This window comes from Pistacia vera, unplaced genomic scaffold (genome assembly GCF_008641045.1).
Source record: "Pistacia vera cultivar Batoury unplaced genomic scaffold, PisVer_v2 Contig464, whole genome shotgun sequence".
Taxonomy (NCBI): Eukaryota; Viridiplantae; Streptophyta; class Magnoliopsida; order Sapindales; family Anacardiaceae; genus Pistacia; species Pistacia vera.
In genome coordinates, this window is record NW_022196295.1 from 941,081 (window position 1) to 967,855 (window position 26,775).

At 35.6% G+C, this 26,775-nt stretch overlaps 2 protein-coding genes across 2 annotated transcripts; both read left to right on the forward strand.

The window, feature by feature from the left end:
- The first annotated feature begins 12,416 nt into the window (after positions 1–12,416).
- On the forward strand, positions 12,417–16,654 carry LOC116145673 (ankyrin repeat domain-containing protein 2B-like). The gene is made up of 9 exons (XM_031431123.1): positions 12,417–12,546; positions 12,661–12,714; positions 13,421–13,569; positions 13,800–14,012; positions 14,145–14,293; positions 14,432–14,600; positions 15,409–15,501; positions 15,945–16,084; positions 16,172–16,654. The coding sequence occupies exons 2-9, from the start codon at positions 12,681–12,683 to the stop codon at positions 16,269–16,271; spliced, it is 1,047 nt and encodes a 348-aa protein (XP_031286983.1). The 5' UTR covers positions 12,417–12,546; positions 12,661–12,680; the 3' UTR covers positions 16,272–16,654.
- Positions 16,655–18,365: 1,711 nt separating this feature from the next.
- LOC116145689 (UDP-rhamnose/UDP-galactose transporter 1-like) lies at positions 18,366–20,942 on the forward strand. The gene is made up of 5 exons (XM_031431145.1): positions 18,366–18,517; positions 19,038–19,222; positions 19,526–19,726; positions 20,247–20,408; positions 20,488–20,942. Exons 1-5 carry the CDS (start codon positions 18,385–18,387, stop codon positions 20,854–20,856), a joined length of 1,050 nt encoding a protein of 349 aa, XP_031287005.1. The 5' UTR covers positions 18,366–18,384; the 3' UTR covers positions 20,857–20,942.
- The last annotated feature ends 5,833 nt before the right edge of the window (positions 20,943–26,775 follow it).

The window sequence follows — 26,775 nt, forward strand, 5'->3', positions numbered from 1 at the left end:
TAAGAAATTCTCAATGTCGTTGAGTTATCTCAACAACATACGGCAAGAGAGGAATGAATCCCTCTAATCTTATATTGACAGGTTCCACAAGGAGCTGAATAAGGTGGCTAATACACCCGAAGATTCAGTTCGAACTCTCATCATTGCTGGAGTTTGCCCGCAAACTGACCTGTGGAAGAAACTGCAATTTGAGGACAATATTTCCCTCACTCACTTCACTTTTACAACCTCACAGAGAAATATCTCAGAATTGAAAATTCAGTGGCTGCTTTGAATCGCCACAACCCTGGTCATTCGACCAGTGCTCCCAGTCGAAGAGAGAAAAATCGGGGAGAGAATAGCAGAAGACTTGATCGCAAATGGGCTAATGACGATCAGAGAAAGGGAAAGAAACAACGGTTTGAGCCAAAAAAATCCTATGCCCAAGTAGGACTGTAAACGAGCTGAGCCAGCTTGGCTCTACTCCGTTAAAGCTCGTTTGGAGCTCGACTCGGTTATTATCGAGTCAACTCGGCTCGAACTCGGTTTGTTAACCGAGTCGAGTTCGAACATAGTGAAGCTCGACTCGTGGGCTTGCGAGTTTGGTCCAGCTCAAGTAAACACTATACACTTATGCAGGGTGCTTTGGTGATTTTTTAAACCATGAGGTATTAAACTGATATTTTCTGATAAAAGACTTTGAAAAATAAAATAGGAGTGAGCGTTGGGCACCACATACTGACATACACAATCACCAACTCTCTTCTCTCCTTTTAATGCTTTCAGTCACTTCTCTTTTCTCTCAAGTCTCAACTCAACCACGTTTTCTTCTTCAACCTTTCTTCTTCTTCTTTTCTTCTTCATTTTACTTCTCTCTTCTTCTTTCTTTTTCATTTTCAGCTAATCAACATTTTTCACTTTCAGCTAACGTTGATAATGATCACACCCTCAAAACTTACATCGTCAAAGTCCACTACGATGTCAAGCCCTCAATTTTCCCAACTCATAAACACTGGTACGAGTCCTCCCTTTCCTCCTCCACCTCTTTCATCCACACTTATGACACTGTCGTCCATGGCTTCTCTGCTAGACTCACTTCTTCTGAAGCTCAACAACTCAAAACTCTCTCCCATATCATTGCTCTCATCCTCTAACGAGCTCGAGCTCGATATCGGGCTTGCGAGCAGGAGTTCGAGCCAGCTCGCAAGCTTGCCTCGAACTCAATCGAGCTCAAGTTCGAGTCTCAATTCTGAGGCTTACCATGCTCGAGCTCGAACTTGAGCTTGATATTGTAGTAAACGAGCCGAGCACGATAAGCCAAAAGCTTGGCTCGGCTTGGCTTGTTTACAGTCCTATGCCCAAGTCCCTCATCACGATCGCAACAAGAATTCGTTTATTCCACTGAATGCATCGGTATCAACTATTCTAGATAAATCAGAAGAAGCTAATCTGCTCGGAGAGCCAGAGCCTATGAAAAATCCCTCTTCTATAAGAAACAGCAAGAAATATTATTGTTATCATTGGGATAATGGGCACCATACTGATGAATGTCGAGCTCTTAAGTAGGCTATTGAAGACCTCATAAAAAATAGGCACTTTAAGGAGTATGTTGATGGTCCCACTTCCACTCAGGAGAAAGATCAAGAGGACGATGGGAAAAAGCGTCGTGGCCGCAAAGGTTTCCATTTTGTGGGGATTATATTTGTAGGACCACACCTCGTAGGGAATTCTCTAATTACTTAGGAGAAGTACGCTCGAGAAGCTCGTCATGAGCCCGTAAGTGTATTAACACGGCGTTGTGACCCGTTAAGGTGCGCAGAGAAGAGGAGATTACCTTCTCAGAGAAAGATGCAGTACGATTGAAAGATGCAGTACGATTGCATCACCCTCATGAGGATGCACTCGTCATCGTGGCTGAAATAAGATAGTGCGAAGTCCACAGCATGCTGGTGGATAATGGGAGTGTCGTGAACATCCTGTTTCAAAGAGCATTCAACATCCTGTTTCAACGAGCATTCAAGGAAATGCAATTGGAAGTGACAGATCTGAAGCCTGCCTATATCCCCCTCTATGACTTTACTAGGGATCATCTAATTCCCAAGGGAACGATTGCACTTCCAGTCACTTTGGGTGAGACCCACGAAATGACTAAGATGACATAGTTTTTTGTGGTAGACTATCCATCTGCTTTTAATGGCAGATTGGGACAACCTCTATTACAAAACTTTAAAGCTATCACCTCCATCTATCATCCGAAGATGAAATTTCCCATTCCGACAAAATGTAGGGAAGTCAAGGGGTCTCAGCATGAATTCGCGACTACTATGTAAGAGTAGTGCAGATTGCATGCAAAGGGAAAAGGAAGCCAGTGGGCATTCTCGAGCAGGCAATGGTAATTAGTAGGATCAAGCCACAGCCTACTCTAGTGGAAGACAACAATGATTCTCATGTTCATGAGCAATATTCCCATAGTGGGCCTGTTAAGACTCTATCTAAGGTATCAGTCAACCAGAATGAGTTGACTCGTGTGTTAAGAATCGAAAGCAATCTCAACCCTCAACTCGTTACTGATCTAAGGAGCTTCCTCAGGTAGAATATAGATGTTTTTGTATGGACTTATGCTGTCATGGTTGAGATCAGCCCGAATGTAATATGTCGTGCACTCAACATCAACAGTAAGGTTAGGCCAATTCACCAGAAAAGAAGAGTTATAGACCCAGAGTGTTATGCTGCTCTTAAGGTTTAGGTGGATAAGCTCCTCTCAATTAGATTCATTTGAGAGGCTTATTACTCGAGTTGGGTTGTCAATCTTGTTTTGGTGAAGAAACCCAATGGTAAGTGGCGAACCTGTGTTGATTTCGCATATCTCAACAACGCTTGTCCGAAGGACAATTTTCCTTTGCCTAGAATCGACCAACTCATTGATGCCACTTTCAGGCACGAGCTGTTAAGCTTCATGGATGCCTACTCGGGGTATAATCAGATCCGAATGTACATGCCCGACAAGGAGCATATCTCATTTATTACAAATCGAGGACTGTACTGCTATAAAGTCATGCCCTTTGGTCTAAAAAACGTTGGGGTGACTTATCAGTGTTTGGTTAACCATTTTTTTAGCAAATCGGGAAATCAATGAAGGTCTATGTCGATGACATGTTGGTCAAATCACATGTCGCTTCTAATCACATAGCTAACCTCGCGGAAATGTTTGATATACTTTAGAGATATGGAATGAAACTTAATCCTCTTAGGTGTTCATTCGAAGTATCCTCAGGGAAATTTCTGGGATATATGGTTAACCATCGGGGAATTAAAGTCAACCCTAAGAAGATCCAAGTTCTTCTAGATATGATAAGTTCTGCCAATCGAAAGTAAGTTCAGAGCTTGAATGAGAGAATACTAGCTCATAATCGCTTCATATAGAGAGCAATAGATCGTTGTTTGCCGCTCTTCAATATACTCAAAGCCAACAAGAGATTTGAATAGACTCTAGAGTGCGAGAGAGGCTGCTAGAGCATAAAAGAGCATCTCAGAAAACCATTTCTTTTGTCCAAGCCTTTTCCCAAGGAAATCTTATTTCACTACTTATCTGTCTCTTAGTATGCAGTCAGTGTAGCTCTTATTTAGGAAGAGTGCAGAATTCAGTGGCCAGTATATTACAAGAGCAAACGACTATTGGATGCCGAAACACGGTAGTCAGAGATGGAACGATTAGCTTATACCTTGCTGATCACTTCTAGGAAGCTACGATCTTACTTCCATACTCATACCATCCATGTGTTAACCAACTACCCATTTAGGCAAGTCCTTTAGAAGTCAAAGGCTTCGGGTAAATTGCTCAAGTGGGCTATAGAACTAAGTCAATTTGATCTACATTATAGATCGAAAATAGCAATCAAAGGGCAAGTTGTTGTTGATTTCATTTCAAAGTTCTCTTATCAACCAGATTGGGAATCCGAACAACCAGCTAGGGAAGTTGTCCAAGAAACTATTTGGAACTTGTCAACCTGGAGTCCTTATGTTGATGGGTCTTCAAATAGGAGAAGAGTCAGAGCTGGTCTTCTACTCATTAGGTGTAAGGGGACTTGCATTTATGGAGCCCTTAGGTTTGGATTCAAAGCTACAAATAATGAGGCCGAGTATGAAGCGTTATTTGCTAGTCTGCGATTAGCAAGAGATATAGGGTCAGATATGATCGACATCAATAGTGACTCCCAACTGGTAGTCAATCAGATTCTGAGAGAGTATCAAGCTAAAGAAGAGAATATGGTCAGTTATTTGAAGAAAGCCAAGGCCGAACTCGAGCCCTTCAAGCATTATACGATCAGGTAAATCCCAAGAGATAGTATTTCTATCACGGATGTTTTGGCAAAGATAGCCTATTCACTAGACTCCGACGCGTCGAACATTATCCCGGTTAAGTACATCAAAGTTCCCAACATCAGTTCACCTGAGCAGGCCATAGTTACCACTAAATTCATTTCTTGGATAACTCTGATTTGTCAAGATCTCAGAGATGGGGTTCTTCCTAACAGCAGGACTGAGGCAAGACTCCTGCGAACTAGAGTTGCTCGTTATACTCTCATCGTAGATCAGTTGTATAAACAAGGGTTTAACATTCCCCTCCTCCGATGTGTAACAGATGATGAAGCAGACTATATTATGAGAGAGATACATGAAGGGATCTGTGGTAATCACACTACCACACGATTTCTCGCCAATAAAATTATCTATCAGGGATATTATTGGCCTCTACTTTATGAAGATGCCCTCAACTTTGTGAAGAAGTGTGACAAAAGCTAGAGATTCGCGAACATCTCGCGCGCTCCTTCCTACCAGTTAACAGCGATGACTATCCCTTGGTCATTCTCTATGTGGGGAATTGATTTCATCAGACCTGTACCAACCAATAAAGATAGTGTCAAATATGTGGTGGTCACAGTGGATTATTTCACTAAGTGAGTCGAAGTAGAGCCTTTGGCCGCGATCACTACGAAAAAGCTCAAAGACTTTGTCTTCAAGAATATAGTGTGTCATTATAGAATCCCTCATACACTCATCTCTGATAAAGGGAAACGGTTCAATAATGAGGAATTCAAATAGTTTTGTGAAAAGTTGGGGATTCATAAAAAAATTGCCTCAGTAGCAAGACCGCAAGCTAATTGTCAAGTTGAAATTGTCAACAAGACTATCAAGCACACATTGAAGACCAAGCTTGGCGTAGCCAAGAGTAATTAGGCTGATGATCTCCTATAAGTTCTATGGGCATATAGGACAACTCCGAGAACCTCTACTTCAGAAACACTTTTTTTGCTAGCATATAGCTGTGAGGCAATGGTTCTAGTAGAAGTAGGAGTCGGTTCATTTCAAAGAGAATTCTATTATGAAACAGACAATGAAGCATTCTTACGTGCAAGTCTAGACTTAGTTGAAGAATGTCGTGACAAGGCTCGGTTAAGGATAGCTTCCTACCAACAGTGGGCAAAAAGATTCTTCAATTGTAAAGTCAAAAAAAGAGACTTCTAGGTTGGCGACCTTATGCAAAAAAAAGCCATTCTCGGTACAAGAGAACCAAGTGCGGGGGTATTGGGACCTAACTGGGAAAGCCCATATCGCGTCGCTAAGGTCGTATCACCTCAAAAGGGTTAATGGTTCTGAAGTACTGCAAGTTGGAATGTTGAGCATTTTCGCCCTTACTATCAGTAATTCCAAACTCATTTATATCTTAATCAATTTTCACTTGTAAATTTTTCCTTGTTGTAAATGTTGTGAATAAGATTATCCCAATTCTTCTCAAAGAATCACTTGTGTCGTAATCTCAAGTTTTAAATAATCTTATTATTTACAACGCTTTATAAGTTTTATGATCAGATATGCTATATTTGTTTTGTGAAGTACTTAAGTTATAAAAGTGCTATAACAGTTGGTCAAAAGTTCTTTTATATATTGCGAAATATTTACAAAGGACAACCTGGAGCTACATTAAAGACAAAAAGAAAGTACAAAAGACTCTTCGCGAGCAGAGGGTAGAACGATCACTGGCCTTGAGTACCAGAATCCCTGACTTCAGTTACCACGACCTTTAGGTCGTTCGCTTGATTTTCAAGGGCTTCTGTTTCTTACTGATCATCCTCTAGGCCAGGCTCTTGTTCTTCTTGCTCTTCAACAGATATCATAGAAGCAAGAGCAACTTAGTATTCCTTGGGGAGGTTGGAGATATCCATGTTAAGATTGTTCGGCTGCAAGTTGTAAATAGCTTATAGCGCCCAATGAGCAGCCTTCTTCTCCATCTGAAGGTTTTGTTGCTTCATCTGCTCGATTAGCAAAGTGATTTGCTCGTGAGTCAGTTCAAGATATGTTTACCTCGCTCTATTCTCTTTTTCTGAGTTTTCCCATAACTCAGCTAGAGTCTTTTCTATGGCCTTTTTGCACTCTAAGCTCTCTCGCAACTTCTTTTCTTTTTGGCCCAACTCTTTAGTGAGCTTCGCTACTGTTAGTTGGAGCTCTTTATTGTTGTCATCCTTCTTCTGAAGCTTGGTTTTCTGGAACTCTACTGCTTGCAGAGCAGAGTTCCTTTCTGTTAGATACACATTCGCCTAAATATGGGTAGCCTTTGCAACTTCATCTGAAGTTGCAAGATCTTGCTTCAACTTGGCAATCTCCTCCTTTATCTCGTGAAGCTTTCCGGAAGAATTGATCTTCATCTTGTTGTGGGCCACATTCAGAGCGAGCAAAGACTACAAGGAATGGAATAAAAAGTTAGTTTTGTCTTTAAAAGCTAAAAGATCGACTTTTATGAAAGAGTTCTCGAAGAGAACAAGTCATCTTACCTGATTTTGCATCTTAAGTGCAATGGCCACCAGGTCAGTAGGTCGGGAGGCCACGTACCTATCAAAGGTTGTGGTTAGTTGGCACTCCAAAAGGGTGTAAGCCACTGACCTTAAATGGTCTAGCAGTTGCCCTAAGAGGTCCAATACGAGTGGGTCGTGCCTCATTGCGGTAGGGACCTCTTCGACCTATTCCTCGCTTGTTCCCTCCTCAGAGGTTGTGGATGCTCCGTCTTTTCCTTTCGAGATCCCAGGGCAGTCGAGGTCTCAAGAGCGTCCTTTGAGGTCATCCTCGAAGTGAAGAGTTGATAAGACTATAGCCTATCTGGCAGTATCCCAAAGCCTTCTGATTCTAACTTAGTTTTCTCTTTGGTGGGTATTGTCTTTCTCTTCTTCGTCTTTGAGGTCGTGGTCTTCTTCCTCCCCAACCTGTTTCTTCACGTCACTCAGTAGGTGGTTGCCTTTCGACATCAATTTGTATCTCCATTATAGGGATATCGCTGGAGGTCACTCCAACTGTTCTAGTTGGATTTATTATGGGGAATGTAAACCCCCCAAACTTCTTTAACGTCTTTGTCATCTTCAGTGGCATGGTTGCTGCATATCATACGAACACGTCAACAAAAAGAGTATTTTTGTTAAAAAGACTTGAGTTTTTTTATATAAGAAATACTTACAAGCTGAACCGTCCAAGTATGCATCGGCATTGAAAAACCCTTATCTCTAAAGATTGGCGGTAGTCACGAGGAGCTTTGCATCGCGACTTTAGTTGGGCAGTTGATCAAACGCTTCGATACGACTACGAGCAACTAGCACCGACAACCTGGTCATTTTATTTCCTACAAGGAAGCAAAAAGTTCGTTAGCTTAATATGTTAAAGAAAAGTTAAAGTTAGTAGACGAGCGATCTGGAAATTAAAAGGAAAACATACTCAGTTCCTTAAATTTACAGACTCTATCATACTTGAAGAAAAAATATTTGGTTTCGTAAGCCCTCACGTTGCTGGGGTAACCAAATATCCCTCCCTTGATCCTTGATCGTTGATCACTTAAAGAGGTAGTAAGAGTCTTTGTCTTTTCTCTTCTTTAAATAATAGGCGTAGCCAAACTCCTTTGATGTTGGCTCGCCGAGGTTGTGCTTGTCGAATGCAATATACATAGCGACCATTATCATATATGTGTTTGTCGTCAACTGGAATGGCGCGACCTAGAAGTGGTCGAGGATCAACCTGATGTAGGGGTGGAGGGGTATCCTCACTCTACATTTGAAGATTGCTTCCGAGATCGCGGCCATTCCTCAGGAGGATCTTGAGCAATGTACGACTATACCGATGCACGTCCACGTCGATCGTATATTGGTCTATTGCTTTCTGAATCTCTTCCTTTGTGAAGGTAGATCGTATCACCTTTCTGGGACCTGCCAAGGTGCTTGATGGTTGCAAGCTTCCCTCTCCAGTTGTTCTCATCTTAGGGATGTCTATTGCCCTTTAAGTCTATAAAGGTGTGACATGTAAGAGTGACTCAAACTCTGAATAATCTACCTTATACGACGACTCAGAAAAGTAAAAGAACCCTGGTTTCTCTTCTATAGCTGCCAAAGCTCTTAAAAACTCTTAAGAATGATTTTCTAAGGATCTATACCCTAAGTTTTAACTCTTAAAAGTGTTTTTTTTTTTTTTTTTTCTTCAAACACTACCCAGGGGTGTTCATCATCTAAGTCTACCGAACACCTTGACCACCATTACTGGAAAAACTAAGTTTTTGATAGAAATGAAAAAGAGAAAAAAGGGAAAAAATTTCTTTACCTCTCAGTTGCTGGGAATGGATCCTCTGTCGTAGCGTTGAGTGCGCATTAATCGAGAAGAGGATGAACTGATTTTTTGAGTCTGAAAGCGTTGTTTTCTCTTTAAAGATTCAAGTTCTCTAAAAAACTTGGAATAGGTTTAGGGTTTTATAAGGTGGAAGACAACGCTTGGTCTCTTTTATAAGCAACATTTGGGTGGGAACGTGCTTCCAGCCGTTGATTGTGACCATGTGTCACCAATCCGCGCGAAGAGCGACTGTCATGCTTCGTGAATATCAATCGGTGTTTTTATTTATTGAAATTGTCAAGCGCTGGTGTGATTATCTCCTCCACATTACATGCGCCCCCATCCGCATTTAATGCTTCAAAAAGGAATGTCATGACTTGGATTTAATGCAATTGGCTGACACTTATTGTACAGAGACACGTCTATCAAATAAAGCTCATTTTATTGACAAGCCAGCTATCAAGCGCAGCTGATAACATCTGAATAGGTTGTTCGAATAAGACATTTCTTCCACGTGTCAGACTCAAACATCGAAGGAGATGATTCTCAACTTTCAATAGCAAAATGTTCTAAGTGTTTTCAGGTCGTGAATGACAGATAGAGTTCGAAACATTTTTATAGCACTGGACAAGATCTGGCTCACGTCGTTAGACCTTTTGTGAATGATCACGTTAGGTCACTTGTGTAACTCTTGAAATCCTTGTCACGATCCACACTCAGTTCGATGGTCGAATCAAGCCGTCAGCCTCATGTCGTTTGTAACAATGTGGCTATTTTCAACTGTTGGCTTGAACAGACATTCTTGGAGGCAAGTCAAGTCACAGTATAATCATGAAGTTTTCAAGATTCAATTCTTAAACCTTAAGAATTGGGGAGCTTCTGTTGTGCTTAAAAAATCAGAGCTAGCGTAAGCTTACATCAACAAGCACTAATCAGAGTTCAAGAAGGCTTTGCGCCGTCCATGAGCTACCACGTCACCCCAAGACAGAAAAATACGGTTGTCATCAACCCAACAGATTCAGGTTTTGTCTATAAGTGAATAAGGACCACACACATGTCCAAGCCCCAAATAATTTGAGAATATTTCCTAAGTTATTAGCCAATGGGAGACAATGAAGGACCTACACGATATCTACCCACTTGCAAATTTGTAATCATTACCTTGAATTTAGTTACTATAAATAGAGGACTCCCCCTCTCATTCTGATTCTGATTCTAATTGTAATCTCTATTTTCATAGCAAAGATAACCTACGAGAAAGAGACTGACTTGATATTCTCTCTGAATAATCAGTTATTGTACCTCTACTCACTATTGGCTATACGCAACCTCTTGTAAACACTCATATATAAAGGAAACAGTGGACATAGGAATTGCTTTAAGCATCCGAACCACTTTAAAAATCATCTCTCTCATTTATTATTCTATCTTTGCATTCAACATCATTGTGTAACCTTATCCTGACTCTTGAATCAATTATATCATGTGTAATTTCTAAGAACAGCTTAGCACTTTGCATGTGCGTGTTGTTGGTGTCAAAATCACGCATCAACAACAGCAATGTTGGTGGTTTTGAAGAAGTTGATTATGATATCTTCCAAAATTTTCTTGGCTTTTCATATGAGTTTATGGGCATCTGCATTGACAAATTGATGAGAAATACATAAACTTGTCAAATTTAGCTGTAAGGTCATTGCTTTTTTAACAGTCTTAACTTGTAAACTGAAATATAGTGAATATAAAATGAACTTGCCATCAGGCTTCACATTCAAAATAAAAAGGTATGTCTAGAATCACTATTTTAAACCCAAACCCAACAGCCTCTCCGATCCGGTTCAAGTTTTAGGGGGATTTTTGCTATATTTCAAATTTATACGAACTCATTTGTAATTTTTAGGGGTGTTTTTAATATATATCAAAAATTTAGGGATTAAATGGTAATTTTGGGAATTTTTTGCAATAAATAAAAAATTTAGGGACTAATTTGAAATTTTTTGAGGGGTTTTTGTAATATACTAAGATTTAAGGGACTACTTTTATTTTTTTTTAAATAAATTTGTTGTTGACGTCACCAATCCAATTGATTGAACTGGTCGACCCATAACTTGGTCACTTTATCGGGTCTCACAATGGATCGGGTTTTTAAAACAATTTCTAGAATAAGAACTTGTGTAGATGTATGAGTCACAAAAAAAAACTACAAAGACTAAACAGCACATGTAATGAGACATCTCTACAGCATATGTCTCATCAACTTTTAAGCCAGAATGCTTAAGCAATAAACACTTCCTTTAGGGTGCGTTTGATTCAGGGAATGTTGGATTAGAGAATCTTATATTACCTTGAAGATTACGGAGAATCTTTAGGAAAATGTGTTTGGTTAGTTGGTGGGTATGTTATATTAATATGTTTGGTTAGGGGGAATAAATTGATGAGTATGTTATTTAAATTACTAAATTGCCCTCTTTTTAAATATTAATATAATATTATTTTTATTATTAATTTTTGAATAATTCTTTTAACCTCCAATATTTCAGATTTAGCTAAAACACCCCCGCTTATATAAAACTTTAATTTATGACAAAATCACCCCCACCCCTTGCCACCACCACAAACCAACGTCGGAAGTCTCCGAAAGTCGACGTGAGTAGCTCACCATAACCACGAGGCTCCGATATGGCCGTTTCTGGTCATATTGATGGCTGAAAACGGCCATATCAGGCTAGATCTGGCCGTTAACGACCAGATCCTTGGCCATTATAGGCCAGATCTAGCTGTTGATGGCCATGGACCTGGCCGTTAACGGCCACATCTATTTTGACCCATCAATTTGGCCAAAAATGGCCAGCGATATGGCCTTTTCGACCATCAATATGGCTAGAAACGACCATATTGGGGCCTCCCGATCACGGTGGGCTACTCACGACGACTCTAGGTGACTTTCGGTGACTTCTCGTGGCGGCCGGCGATGGTTTGCCTAGCAGTAGGTGGGTGGGGGTGGTGACTTGGGTTAGCTGAATTTGTTTTGATTTCAAGGGTAATTTTGTCCAAAAAGTTAATTAATTTGGGTGAAATGGTAAAAGCAAGATTCATGTAAATAAATTTAAAAATAAGGGCATTATTGTCCTAAAATTTTATTAGTAAGGGATAGAATTATAAAAAAATAAAAATAAAAAGATTACTCAAGTAATCTTACAATACCTAAGAAAATTGAGGTAATCAGATTACTTCCAATATTACCAATAGTAGCCACTATTGGTATTTGAAGATTATTGGAATCTTATATTATTTGACAAACCAAACATGGTAATCAAGTAATATAAGATGACTTAACCCTAGTAATCTCACATAACCCCCAACCAAACGCCCCCTTAGAGGTATAAGAGACTTCTCCCAAAGATCCTTGCAGAGCTCTTCAAATTTGTCTCTGTGTTATGAAGTTTCAGATTTTTATAAAAATAAAAGAAATAAAAAATGAAAAAGAATATGTAATCAGACATAGAGTAATGTGTCTTTCCAATGGTAAAATAATCAAAAAATTTGGGTGTAATTGTCACTATCGGAAACCTTTGGATGTGTTTGTTATTTTTCTCAAACCTTGAGTAGGAAAAAGAAATTATTAAAACCCATGACGAAAGAAGTTTTCGGAGTGAATGGGCTAGATGGGCCGGACCAGACGGCCCAGGCCGAGGGGCGTAAAAAAGTAAAAATAAAAAGCTGAAGGGGGTAAAATGAACGAATGAAGGACAAAAGTAATAGATAGAAGAAAGAAGATTGAGATGGCCCACAGAGTTGCAAGTATTTTGTTTTGTGTATGTATGAGCTTTATATATAAATACAATTTCGGTGGTGCTCAATTACTGAAAAAATAAATAATTAAATAATTAGAAAATTAAAACTTTAGGTTTTTCCCATCTCAATCTCTCTCGGGTAAGTTCACTCATCGGATCAACGAGTTCTCTTTACTCTATCCCTTGATTTATTTTTTTGATTGAAATGAAATCCTGTTAATAATTTGAGAGATTTTTGTGGGTTTAATTTCAGCTCTTGTTCTACTCAATCTCATGGCTTCTAATCCCACCAAGGACGCTCCTGCTGGTAGTAATTCTTGTTACTTCAATTGGGTTTTTTTGTTTTTTTTTAATTCTGGATTATTCTTGGGTCTTTTCTTGTTTAGGGTTTTTCTTTCTTTTTGTTTTTGTTTGTTTGATTGATTGATTGATTGGAAGGATATTGTGTTTAATTGTAGTTCTTTAATATAAAAATGCTTAATTGAAGTTTAAGATTTGTGGGTATTTTGTCTTTGTTTTGTTTTTTTATTGATTGAATAGTGGATACATTAGAATCTAATATCTTGATTAGTAGGAGATGGTTGGGTTTGACAGTAGTTCTTGGTTTCCAAAAATTCACAATTTAGGTCAAGAGATTTTTGAGTGTTAATGAGAAAATTTTTGTTGATTGTATTCTCTCTCTTTTGGATTGATTCAGTAGTTACATGATAGTTTGGATTCTTGATTAGTAGAAGGCTGTTGGGTTTGAGAGTAGTTTTGATTCCCAAAAGCACAGAATTTCGGTAGAGGGATTTCTGGGCATTAATAAGAAATGTTTTGTTGTTTGTTTCTTTTTGGATTGACTGAATAGTGAATACTTGGGAATTTGGATTGTTGATTATTAGAAGGTTGTTGGGTTGTTGGTCTGAGAGTAGTTCTTGTTTCCGAACTACAAGATGGATTTTTTTGGCTACTTGAAGGAAATATAAATAAGTATCTGGCATTTAATGATAATGTTATATTTCCAATTGTAGATGAGAAGGCAGGAGGTTCAACACCAACATCAGAAACATCTTCTGGTTCAATCAGAGAATCACAAGGAAGAGGAGCTGCACCTTCTGCGCCTGGACCTGGATTGCCGCCCAATCCTTTTGATTTCTCTGCCATGAGTGGTCTCCTTAATGTATGTTTCTGGCAATTTTGTGCTGAGTTTGATTTGGTTTTATTATGATGATTAATAAAATTACACTTGTAAATCCATTTCTCAACAATATTATTGGGTGAATATTATAGCATGATCTTTGAAATAAACATATTACTTTTCAATTGTCTTTAATAGTCATGTTTGTTATTTAAATTCAGCTTCTCTTGTTTTGTGACTTACAATATATGTCAATGCTATGTTACATTTAGGACCCTAGCATTAAGGAACTAGCTGAACAGATATCAAAAGACCCTGCATTCAATCAGATGGCAGAGCAACTTCAGAAAACTTTTCAAGGTGCAGCGCCTGATGAGGGTATCCCACAGTTTGATACACAGCAGTATTACTCCACCATGCAACAGGTTATGCAGAATCCACAATTCATGACTATGGCTGAGCGCCTTGGTAATGCATTGATGCAGGTATATTTGGTGTTTTGCCCCATTTTAGCCTATCTTTATTCTTCTTGTTAATATTACCATCATATCAATCATATGGAACATATATAAATTAAATTTACATCTTGTTGATATAACTATGTTTGATTTTTTCAGGACCCATCCATGTCTACTATGTTGGAGAGTTTATCAAACCCATCACAAAAAGACCAGCTTGAGGAACGAATGGCACGAATAAAGGATGATCCATCTTTGAAGCCTATTTTAGAAGAGATAGAGAGTGGTGGACCAGCTGCCATGATGAAGTGAGTAATTAAGATGTTAATTTATGTAAATTATAAGCTGCTTGTTCTTCTATTTTTTACTTAAAGGTTTGGGATAAGTTTGTACATTCAGTTGTTCTGATACATCTAACCAAGTATAGGAGACTTATGCCTGTCTAGGTACTGGAATGATAAAGATGTACTGCAGAAGTTGGGGGAAGCAATGGGTCTTGCAGTTGCTGGAGATCCGGCTACTTCTGCTGACAATGCCGGGCAAGACGAAGCAGAAGAAGTGGGAAATGAGGATGAGTCTATTGTTCATCATACTGCTAGTGTTGGTGATGTTGAGGTATGTCACTACCTTTATTTTCGTCTGGTTTTCTTTGATGAAGTGTTTTCTGTTCCAAGCATATATGACCTGTTTATGTTCTAATCGAGTATTTCTGAATTGTTATTTTGTTCATTTCCAATTAACTATAGAAGTGACTTGCCAACATTCTGGAATCATGTCAAATGCACGGAAGTCCTCATTCTCAACACTAAGGCGAATTAATAAATATACTATTTATATCATAATATTTGTACTTGTGCTCAGATGTCGATGTAATATCTGTGAAATTATTATTATTATTATTATTATTAGAAAGTGGCCTACAAGATGCATTCTTGTACTTCTAAGAAATGCAAAGAATTTTCATTATTCCGAGAGTATGAAAATTCAAAGAGGACAAAAATGTGTTTATCGAGTTCATTTTTATATATTGCATTCTTCTAAATTATTTTATCTCAACCCATGGTTAAATTTCCAAGATGTGGAGTTGTTTAGCATATAGTTAAAAAGTTAATCAGGTTATCTCATTACAATAAAGGATTCAGAAACCTGAAAACATGTGGCATTCTTAACATCTTCCTCTTTTTTCTCCAGAAGTTACCTTTGGGCCCGCAACCTTCATAACGTACTAGTGTTATAGTGTGCTGCCTACTCAATGACCAAAATAGAAGTTGATTTGTTGATGTCCCTATTTTAATTAATAGAAATTTTATATCTTGTGTTTTGTCTTTCTGTTGCATCTGTTCAAGTTTGACTGCATCTATTTCGCATGTTTAAATTTAGCAGATAGGCTAGGATTGAATGTCTTCTTCTGTTTCTCAATTAGGGTTTGAAAGCTGCACTAGCCTCTGGTGCTGACAAGGACGAAGAAGATTCCGAAGGAAGGACAGCATTGCATTTTGCCTGTGGATACGGTGAGGTACAATAATCTGAACCTTTCTTTTCTCTGTATTTCTGTCTTTGTTCTCTTTTGCTAGAGTTTTGGAGTGAAGGGAGTCGAAATATATATTAGCTTACAGATTTGCTTTTCTTATTTACTCTTGAGTAAGTCTTAGAACTGCTTTCTAGAAGAATTTCATCTGTCAAGGATGGTCGGTGCTATAGTAATATGTATGATTTAATAGCCTTAAAATTTTCTCTGCAATATCTTCATTTTAATAACTTAGTTGCAACCGGAGAAATATTGACCTTGAAATTTCAGAGTAGTTTCTCTGGCTTATATCGGTGAAAGCCTAAAGTCTGCTTTCTTGTACAATCACATGCCATTTGCCACAGTTTGATATTAGTTTAGTTTCAATTTGAAAATTTAGCAGATTTCTTTATGATACGAAGATAAGTAGATGTCCTTGAACTGTTTTACAGGTGAAGTGTGCTCAGATCCTTCTTGAGGCTGGAGCAAATGTAGATGCTTTGGACAAAAATAAGAATACTGCACTTCACTATGCAGCTGGTTATGGCAGGAAGGAATGTGTAGCCCTTCTGCTGGAGAACGGCGCTGCTGTGTAAGCCAGCAACTTCCTATCTATTTACCCCATTGGTTACCTGTTTACGGATTATTTATTATTAATCTTTCTTTGTACTTACTGCAGAACCCTTCAAAACATGGATGGCAAGACTCCCATTGATGTCGCCAAGCTCAACAACCAGCACGAGGTACTAAAGCTGTTGGAGAAGGATGCTTTCCTGTAACCGACTGGACCCAGTCTCACCCTGGCACGCATGCTCGTGTATGTTGGATTTTGGCAAAACGCTATAGGCATATTTCAGTGTGTTAGATGAATTTTTACTTCAGTAAGCAGAAGACTGTGATGACAAACAAACCTTGTGCTTTTGTCTACTCAGTTTGTTGCAGCAGCAGTCTGACTGCTACATATGTCAAACCGATTTTATAGTTCCAGCACAAACAATCCCTTTTTTTCATGGAGTGATTGATTTATTTGTGGGGGGATTGAATGTGTCTTAGTTGTAGTAATTACAGCTGTGAACACTTTATGCTTGATGTTACCTAGTATTGTTTCATTTTCTTGAAAAAATCACCTTATGTTTATTGTTTGGAAATAATTTATTTATATGATATCTACAAAAAGGGTTAAAATGTAAGTAACAGAAGTGGTTAACTATTCTGTAGATCTCCATGGTTTAAAAATTTGCAGGTGGGTCCTAAACTCCTAATATTACATTTGGAAGGTGGGTGGCCAGCCCTATTATGTTGGGAATACGGTCCCACTCCCACATAATGTGAATGTCTGCTCATATGGTTCTTGTGGTATAATATTTATTTATATTGTTTTCTGATAAATAAATTTATGTTATGTACCAAACTTTTCTGAGTAAAAATTGTTTGAATTTAAGAATAGGAAAAAGTTTAAAATTATAAAGAAGATTATCTCCATGGGGGTTGACTCTGTGATCATTGAGTAGATCCAATGATTACTGTCAGTTCTATAATGTTGAATGAATATTACACTTTTGCATCTATAACTAATATGATAAAAATAAAAAAATAAAAAGGCAATTTTTTGGTTTTTTAAACCAAGGTATCCGGTCAGTTTATGTGTACTTTGAATAATAATCAAGAGAGATTAGTGTAGCAACTTACTATTACGGACTCTTACTTAAATTACGGATGCTCTCGAATGTAAGACCATGTACCTATTCATATTATTCCTAATTCGTTTTAATCATTTGAGTTACCCACGGATGAATAACTTTTTTGGTACATGAATCTCCCTGCAGACAAATTAATCTCCCCGCTAGTTTTTCCATGTAATCTATTGAATATTTTTAATACTAAGAACCATCTACTTGACTATTCACCAAAGAAATTGTTGTTTTCTCTGTGGTCAATGGTTCACCACAATAATAATAATAATAAATAATTTAAAAATTAACAAATTTTCGCAGCAAATGTCTATTTTAATCCTTAGTTCTTTACCTACTTGTACTAATTATAGGGAAATTATGTTAAGGAATTGGAAAACCCATGAATATATATAAGGGAGTTTAACAGAAACTAGCAAGTTTATATATTAAGATCTTTTCTTGATCTGTGTTCTTTCCAGTTTGTAAAGATTTAGCAATCAGCTTATTGACTTCACTTGCCAAGATGGGTTTTCGGATTTATCAGATTATTTTTATTGAATTTGAGTGTAATCAAAGGAGAAAAAGGAGAAAAAGGAAAAAAAAGAAGATTAGGCAAATGGGGCAAGAGCTAGCTAGCTAACCAATAAGATTAAAAAATTTAGGTCAAAATCAGAGGTGGGAAAGTTCACCATGAAGTGCTCAAGAAGTTTTTAAGCAAGTCAACAGGAGAAAAAAGTGAACAAGGAAGAGTGAAAGAGTAAACAAATAACTTAATTGAAGGCTCAGAAAAGGTGATTAATGGTGATCAGACCTTCAAATCAAACAACCTCCATAATGATAATGATTTGCATGGCAAATGGCAATGGCATATGGGTAACATGCACATTGCTCACAAAGCCAGCAAGAAAAGAATATGATAACCCTTTTTTTAATATTAATCTCCTCATTAAGGGACAATCAAACAAATAATTTATTTTTCATTTCTTCATTTGTTTAATCTCTTCTGTTATTGTCAGGGTTGTTGCTACCAATAATAATCTGTTCCTTGTTTGTTTGCAGGCTGGCCGCTGGCTTGCTTGGACAATTTTCTTTGTAATGTGTGTATAAATTAAGGTTCTGGCTCTAATCACTAGCTCTTGACAGTTGACACCATCCTTCTTTATTTTTCTTCTTCTTTCACTACAGGAAAATTGAGTTTTCGCAACGAAAGATAACGAAAATGGAGGTGGAGAATAGTAAAAAGTCGTCGGTATCGGATGTTGGGGCTTGGGGGATGAACATTGTCAGCTCTGTGGGACTTATCATGACCAACAAACAGCTCATGTCTCCTAGTGGCTTTGGTTTTGGATTTGGTTAGTCTAATTTCATTCTCTTTTTTTGTGCGATATGTTACATTCTGTCTTGTTAACGCATGTTTTAAGGATACATGTTAAGAATTATGTTATTCCGGAAATTTAATGTCATTAGAATGCATGTTAGAGCTTCTCATTGCAGAAGCTTGATATGGATATAGTTCTGTTTCATGCTTTCTTGGAAATTTCAAAGGATTCTTGTCTTTATTTATTGTTTGCTAGTTTCTTGTTACATAATTAACATTTAGCCCAATTACCAAATAAAACAAAAGGTTAAAAAATAAGACATTCTGGGCAGGTTAGAAAAAGTTAAAAGAATAAGACATTCTGGGCAATTATGGAATCTAGCCTCATAGATACCACTTAATTTTATTATTGTTTAGTTGTATAGATACAGTAACATAAAACTTGTAAAACATAACATGAAACGGTTGTGTGTTGTAGTCAGAGCCTTTATCGAAAATCCTGAATTGAAAATGAATGTAGAACTAAAAAAAGTGGTTTCTGTTCTGTTCTGCAGCCACAACTTTAACTGGGTTCCATTTCACTGTGACTGCATTGGTGGGTTTGGTGTCAAATGCTGCTGGTTATTCTGCATCAAAGCATGTTCCCTTTTGGGAGCTTCTTTGGTTCTCAATTGTTGCTAACATGTCAATCACTGGGATGAACTTCAGCCTCATGCTCAACTCTGTTGGATTTTATCAGGTACTTTTACTAGCTAATAATGAGCCTTATCCTCTATTCGTATCAAATCCCACACGAAAAAAATGATCTTTTAAGTAGATGTATGAATAAATTAATATATATGTGATATGATTTTATTAGACAAACATACAAATAATATGATACATTATTTCACTTAAGATTTTTGTTATCTGATTACATACATAAAAAGATCTTGAGCAGATAGTATGTTTACATGATGTGTTTGTCTGACTTAAAACTTTTTCGATGTCGACAATGGTCTTAAAATCGATCTTGATCATCAGAATTATGACTGTGATGTAGATTTCGAAGCTGAGCATGATTCCTGTGGTTTGTGTGATGGAGTGGATTCTTCACAGCAAACATTATTCAAAAGAAGTGAAGATGGCTGTGGTGGTGGTGGTTGTTGGTGTTGGTGTGTGCACAGTGACTGATGTTAAGGTTAATGCCAAGGGATTCATCTGTGCCTGTGTGGCTGTCTTGTCCACATCCTTACAGCAGATTGTAAGTACTCTGCGTATTCCTTTTCTGCCTTCATCCTATAACTCGGAGAATATCAAAATATTATAAGATAACACTGCATAGTGAATAACTATTTGCATATTCTATAACCCATTTCTGAGTTTACAATAAGTTTTAGTTTACCTATCTACGAGAGATTAGCCGAATGGTTAGATCTATAGTTTGTTCTCATAGGATTTGGGGCTTGAATCCCCTAATGGGAGCCACATTATCAAACCATTGTTTCCTACTTTCCCAAGATTGTATGGTTTCAGCTAGGGTACGAATTTTGAACTTGGGTTTGTAAAACGAGTCACTTACATGACTAAAGATTATTGTTTCCTATTTTTCAAAAATTGTAAGAAAGTAAAGGCCGTTGTTTCCTACTTCTCAAAGATTGTAGGATTCGGAGGAAACTCCGGTTTGGAACTGTGAGTCACCAATATTAGTCCAAAGAAGTTCAGATTTCATTATGATTATGCAATCTCTAACTTCTGTTTGTCAATTTACTTTCCATGAACAGTCAATTGGTTCACTACAGAAGAAGTACTCAATAGGCTCTTTTGAACTGCTCAGCAAGACAGCTCCAATACAAGCAATCTCCCTGGTTCTGGCTGGCCCTTTCATAGACTACAGTCTCAATGACAAATTTTTATTCAACTACAACTTATCTTATGGTGCACTTGTAAGTAATAACTTGAGCCTCTTTGAGCCCATTTGTGATCACTTGACTGCTGCTAACTTTTGGCCTCAAAAATCTGCAGTTCTTCATCCTGCTCTCATGCTCCCTAGCAGTCTTCTGCAATGTAAGCCAGTACCTCTGCATCGGCCGCTTCTCAGCGGTGTCTTTCCAGGTTTTAGGCCACATGAAAACTGTCTGTGTCCTGATGCTGGGGTGGCTACTCTTTGATTCAGAGCTCACACTGAAAAATATACTGGGAATGAGTGTGGCTGTTGTTGGCATGGTGGTGTATAGTTGGGCAGTGGAGGTTGAGAAGAAGAAAGTTATTGATTCCAAGGCCATTTCCCATGTCAAAAACATTGTTTCTGAAGAGAATATGCAATTGTTAAAGCAAAGTTCTGGTATTGAATCTCAGGTTAAAGATGTTGAGCTTGGCAAGTTGAGAGGATAAGTGTAGCTTTGACACTTTTTTTTTTTGGTTTTTATAAATTTTTGGTTATATTTTTACATTGCGTAGAAAGATTTAAGATGGATATATAGAGCATAAGCAATAATACAATTGTTTGATTAAACATTTGGCAATACAAAATTATTGGGTTCATTTGTTTGCGAATTTTCGTTAAGATAACGACATTTGGATAGTTTGGTAGTTCACTTGAGACTCTTAGGTGTATTATTCAAAAGATCCTGAATTCGAATCTCCACGACTACTAATAAGGGGTAGCCATTGAAAACTTACCTGATCGTTAACTTCAGGGATTCAGAGAACTATTGAGGTACGCATAAGCTAACCTGGACATCCTCGGATACCCAAAAAAAAAAAAAATTTGTTAGGATGTTAAATGTCATGAGGGGAACTAGTCTATCAAGTGATGTGCTCCATATATTGACTCTTATAGCTTGAAATCTAATGTTTCTATGCAAGGTGGGTTCATAACATTCCCCCCCATCCAATCATATGACGCCCATTTAATGTTCGATATTATCATTGGTCCTTTTGGAGAGCTCCTATAGCCGATGAGAATATGGGCTTTCTCGGTTTGGGAAGCCCATATAGCGTATGAGAACATCGGCCTACTTTAATATTATTTGTCATAGGCCCATGATTGCCAACTGTCAACCTTTATAAGCTCAAGATCTAACTGATTTTTATCTTATTAACAAAAAAACAAAACAAAAAAAAAACAATAATATTATTAATATTTTTGTGTTAATGGCTCAATATATATCATAGAATAACCCAAAAGGGATAATTTTGTCATTATAAAATACAAGTGAGTAGACTATAATAGAAATTAGTAGTGGATCATGTTTTAATCAAACAAAGAAAAATAAAATAAAGATGTTTCAATGATTTAGAGAATTCAGAGTTAGGGATTATGATTAAGAATTAAAGTAAAAATATAAATATAAAATAGAGTACGAGTGTATTTAGAAATTATTATGTCATTTTTATTAAGGTCAAAATTGTCAAAAAAAAAAATTAAAAATAAGGGATATAGATCAATTTGATGGGAGTTAAAAATCACTTCCCTTATTCTATTGCATATATATATAATATTTCATATTCAACCATATAATTATCTACACCGAACTGAGGCAACTGAAAATGAGAACTTAAAAGTGGTGGAGTAACGAAACGTAAGAAGTTTGCCGGATTGAAGCAATTTGCCGTTGTTGATTAGACATAGATCAGAGTTGGGAATACGCCTAAAAATTTTAGGGTTAATGAGGTTTGTAGATGTGAATCCTCCACAATTGAGATGAACATGAGAAACAACACAATTTGAGGGACATGTGTTGGTTATTTCCACTGTGTAAGTTGGTATCCCACTAGGTTGCCTTGGTAATTCTCCTTGTACGATCGTGATGACATCTCTCGAACATCTGATAATTGCATATGTTTCTGCAAGGATCGTAAGGTTTAGAGTTTAGGGTTTCGGGTTTCTAGTTTAATATACATAAAATGATAAAAAAAAAAAAAAATTATAAATGGGATGGAGATATTTTTGAAATTTTAACACTTCAAATAAGCTAAATAATAGATTATTTCTTATTTTTTAAGTACAATCGTTAAAAAAAAAAAAAAAGTGCTTATAACTTTATATAAACTCTTTATATAAATATTTTTAAGCTAGATAAGTTCACCGACTCTAATATAAGAAGGGGATTACATATAATGTAGTTAATTCATTATCAACTTTAATTACATTAATTAGTACCAGAAGTTTTGCGATGTAAAACGTATTTTGGATGAGAAGTGTTTTCCTTATTAGCTTCGGTGTATAATTTCGGTGACATTTGGCCATTTCCTGGACCTGTAATAATTTAGAAAAAAAAAATAATAATTACAACAAAAAGGGAAAAAAAATATAATTAATAACAAATTAAGATAAATTCATCAAATATAATCTAAAACAAAATATGACCCTCAAGTCATTCATTCACGTTCTTGCTATTAGAAATTTAATTTATTAGTAAATCAATTTTGAAAAATCATTTTACAATTTACTGTGTCATAATAGATCCGAACACTTGCCCTAGATGGACTTTCAGATCATCGATGCTCGAGTGAATAACTTCAGGAAATAAATCAATAGATGTAGAAGAGAAAGAAAGAACACATCAAACAAAGCTCATTAATTTGAAGAAAAAAAAAAAAAAATATATATATATATATTAAATGAATAAGAATTTTTAAAAAATAAATATAATTTTATTTGCATAATAATTAATAATTACCAGAATTCACAAGTTTGCGAAGTATGATGGATCTGGGTTTAGAAGAATCATGCTTAGAAGGATCATTATATAAATTATATGAACCACTGCCTGAAAAAACAAGTTAAAAAAAAAAAATTAATTATTAAAGATCAAAATTAATTAAATATAATCCTTAAAAAAAAAAAAAGCATGATTCTCAAGTCATTAAATAACATTTTCCTGCAATTATTGTAATTTTATCAGTTAAAAAATTTCGATAAATCATTTAACATTTTACTCTATAACCGCTCAAATTAGACTAAAAGGATTATCTCGATGTGTGTTAATGTTAATTATTTAAATAATTTTTTTTTTTAATTTTAGAAAACAATGGATTCAAGAAATGTTTCTGAAACAATTTTCGCATATGATCTAAAAAATTAGTGTAAAATCAAAAAAAAAAAAAAAATCTCCATTTTAAATAAAATTCATCGTATCGTCGAGGTTTACCAAAATATAAAAAGAAAAAAGAAAGAGACGTAAGAGGGGAATTATTAATAAACTAACCCTTAGGAAGAGAAACAAGCAACACCACTCCAATGGTGAAAGCAACAAATATGAACAATCTTCTCATCTTTGCAATAGGCTTTGATAAATCAAAGCTATTAGGTTGTAATCCAATTAGGGAACCCTAATTTATAGGCCAAAGCTAATGTTTCTGTTAACAATTTCAGTTTCAATTCACTTAATTGTTTGCTCAATCTTTATCCAATTTCTTATTTCAGGCATTATTGCCCACCAAATTTGGATTAATATCGTGAAGAAATACTTTGTTTTTATTATATATTTCACAATGAAATATACAATGAATTTATAGTAAAAAATAAAAAACAAATCTAGGAAATAAATTGTTACATTCCTATTATAACTGATCTAATTCTTGATAGTTTTGATCCTAACCTAATATAGAAGATAGTCTTTAATGAGAATAATCTTATTTCCTATTTGACAATGAGAATAATCATATTTTCTATTTTACACTTCAACAAATATTTTGACTTAAATTAGATTGGAGCATGGTTGTTAGTATCCTACGATATCCGATACGTATCATACGATACGATTCGATATAGGTCGCCAACGATACCTATCAGAGAGTGTATCCTAAACCATTCGATACGTTGATATGTATCCTACGATACGATACGTATCCGTTCGTATCCTTAAAAATATCGATATAAATCAATACGACTTTATTAATTTGGGCCAAATGTCCAAAAAAAAAATCGGGTCGAAACCGGGTCACCCAACCCGATTCACTAAAACCTATCCAAATTTACCTATTTTACATGGAGAAAATGAAGAGGAATATGTATTGCCTATTTTACATGATAATAATAATATAAGTGGAGATATAGATATTGACATTGATCTTGGAATTTTGTGATTAATTTTGATTATGTAATACCGTAATTTAAAGTCAATAATACCACAAAATTCTTTAATTAATCTTGGGGATTGTATTAATTTTTAGAAAATTTTGATTATTTTATTAATTTTTTTGAAAAAGATGTATCTTACGATACGATACGCGATACACGATTCAAAATATTAGGTTTTCGATACACGATACGGTACACGATTTGATAACCATGGATTTGAGTAAGTACAATCGATCACTCTTGATGTGAAACTTCTAATGAGTTTATTTTGGTGTTTGAATAAGTCAAAGAAGTGATTCATAACATGGTTGTTAGTATCCTATGATACGATTTGATATAGGTCACCAACGATACGTATCAGAGAGTGTATCTTAAACCTTTCGATACGTTGATATGTATCCTACGATACGATACGTATCCGTTTGTATCCTTAAAAATGTCGATATAAATCGATACGAGTTTATTAATTTGGGCCAAGGCCCAAAAAAATTTTCGAGTTGGAACCAGGTCACCCAACCCGATTCACTAAAACCTATCCAAATTTACCCATTTTGCATGATAATAATAATATAAGTGGAGATATAAATATTGACATTGATCTTGGAAATGATATGAATGGTTGAGAAAAAATAATATAAATTCTTAATTTTGTAATTAATTTTGATTATGTAATACCATAATTTAAAGCCAATAATACCACAAAATTATTTAATTAATCTTGGGGATGATATTAATTTTTAGAAAATTTTAATTTTTTTTTTAATTTTTTTTAAAAAGACGTATTCTACAATACGATACGTGATATATGATTCAAAAAATTAGGATTTTGATACACAATACGATACGCGATTTGACAACAATGATTCATAAGACTTAAATAGGTGATGTATGATATCATACATTGGTTTATTTACTCAATGTCATCTTTTTTTTTTTTTTTTTACTTGTAAACGTACTCTATTAATTGAACCTGATTCTCATTTAATATAAAATGCTAATTGTATATATGATATGATCGACGCATCATATATCAAACCTAATTCTCATTTAACATTGAATGCTAATTATTAAATATATTTTTATTTTAAAATATTTCATTTATCTGATTAAAAAATAAAAAGATAAATGCAAATATAATTTCGTATTATGATACTCTTTTTTCTCCCACGATGATGTAATTGTTAGACATATGGAAACATATATTAATTAATTTCTTTATAATGCTACTGGTTGGAATTAACGACCACTTCAACAATAAAGAGTTTGACTATAAGGGGCGACGTACAAGGGGATCTCGCTGCCATCATTGGTATTTTATTTAATTTATATAATTAAAAAATAAATAAAAATATTGACGAGAGAGGTAAGATAATATTGAAAGAGTAATACTTCACTGACAAATCTTTTTTACTAAATTTATCTCACAAACGCGACGTGTAGCTTATAATAGGTCTCATCTAACCAAATACGAGCTATTACATCACGTTTGTGAAAGTATATTATGATATCAATATGAGTGATATTGAAATCATAATAAATACATTCATTATAACGAAAGAAGTGAGGTAATATTGACTTTACTAAACGTAACTCAGATTTGGATAAACCAGGATAAATCACACGTATTTTATTTTCATTACTAGTTCGCTATTTGAGTATGATTGTTTGTTAATTTGATTCCAACGCTCTCCAATTCACTTCAATTTAATCTCGTTTTAATTATTTAAAATGATTCTACAAAAAGATTTAGAATATTGTTTTATGAGTATATTTATTTATTTATTTATTTTAGGCCTCATCATATTATATTATATTATATTAATTACCCTAATAATCTTATTTTATAACTCCGATGATTGTTATTTTATTAATTTATATAATTTAAAAAATAAAAAAATAATAATTATGGTTTCACTTTCTATGTTGTTGAAAACAGTTTCAACCTGTCTTCCACTAGCAAAATGTTGCCGCCGGTTATCTTTTTGTTTTCATTTGGTCGTTTAATTTGTACTTATTAACAAACCTTTGGCTTTAATTATAATTATGTCTCTTAATTATTTCTCCCCTTTTCACCTGACCTCTTGTCTCTATTCTATTGTTGTTACTTAGTCAAAAGGTTTGTTTCAACATTCTTTTGCATGATTAGTTGCATAGCATAAGGGTAATATCGTAATTTTTATAAACCTTTCGATACGTTAATATGTATCGTACGATATGATACATAT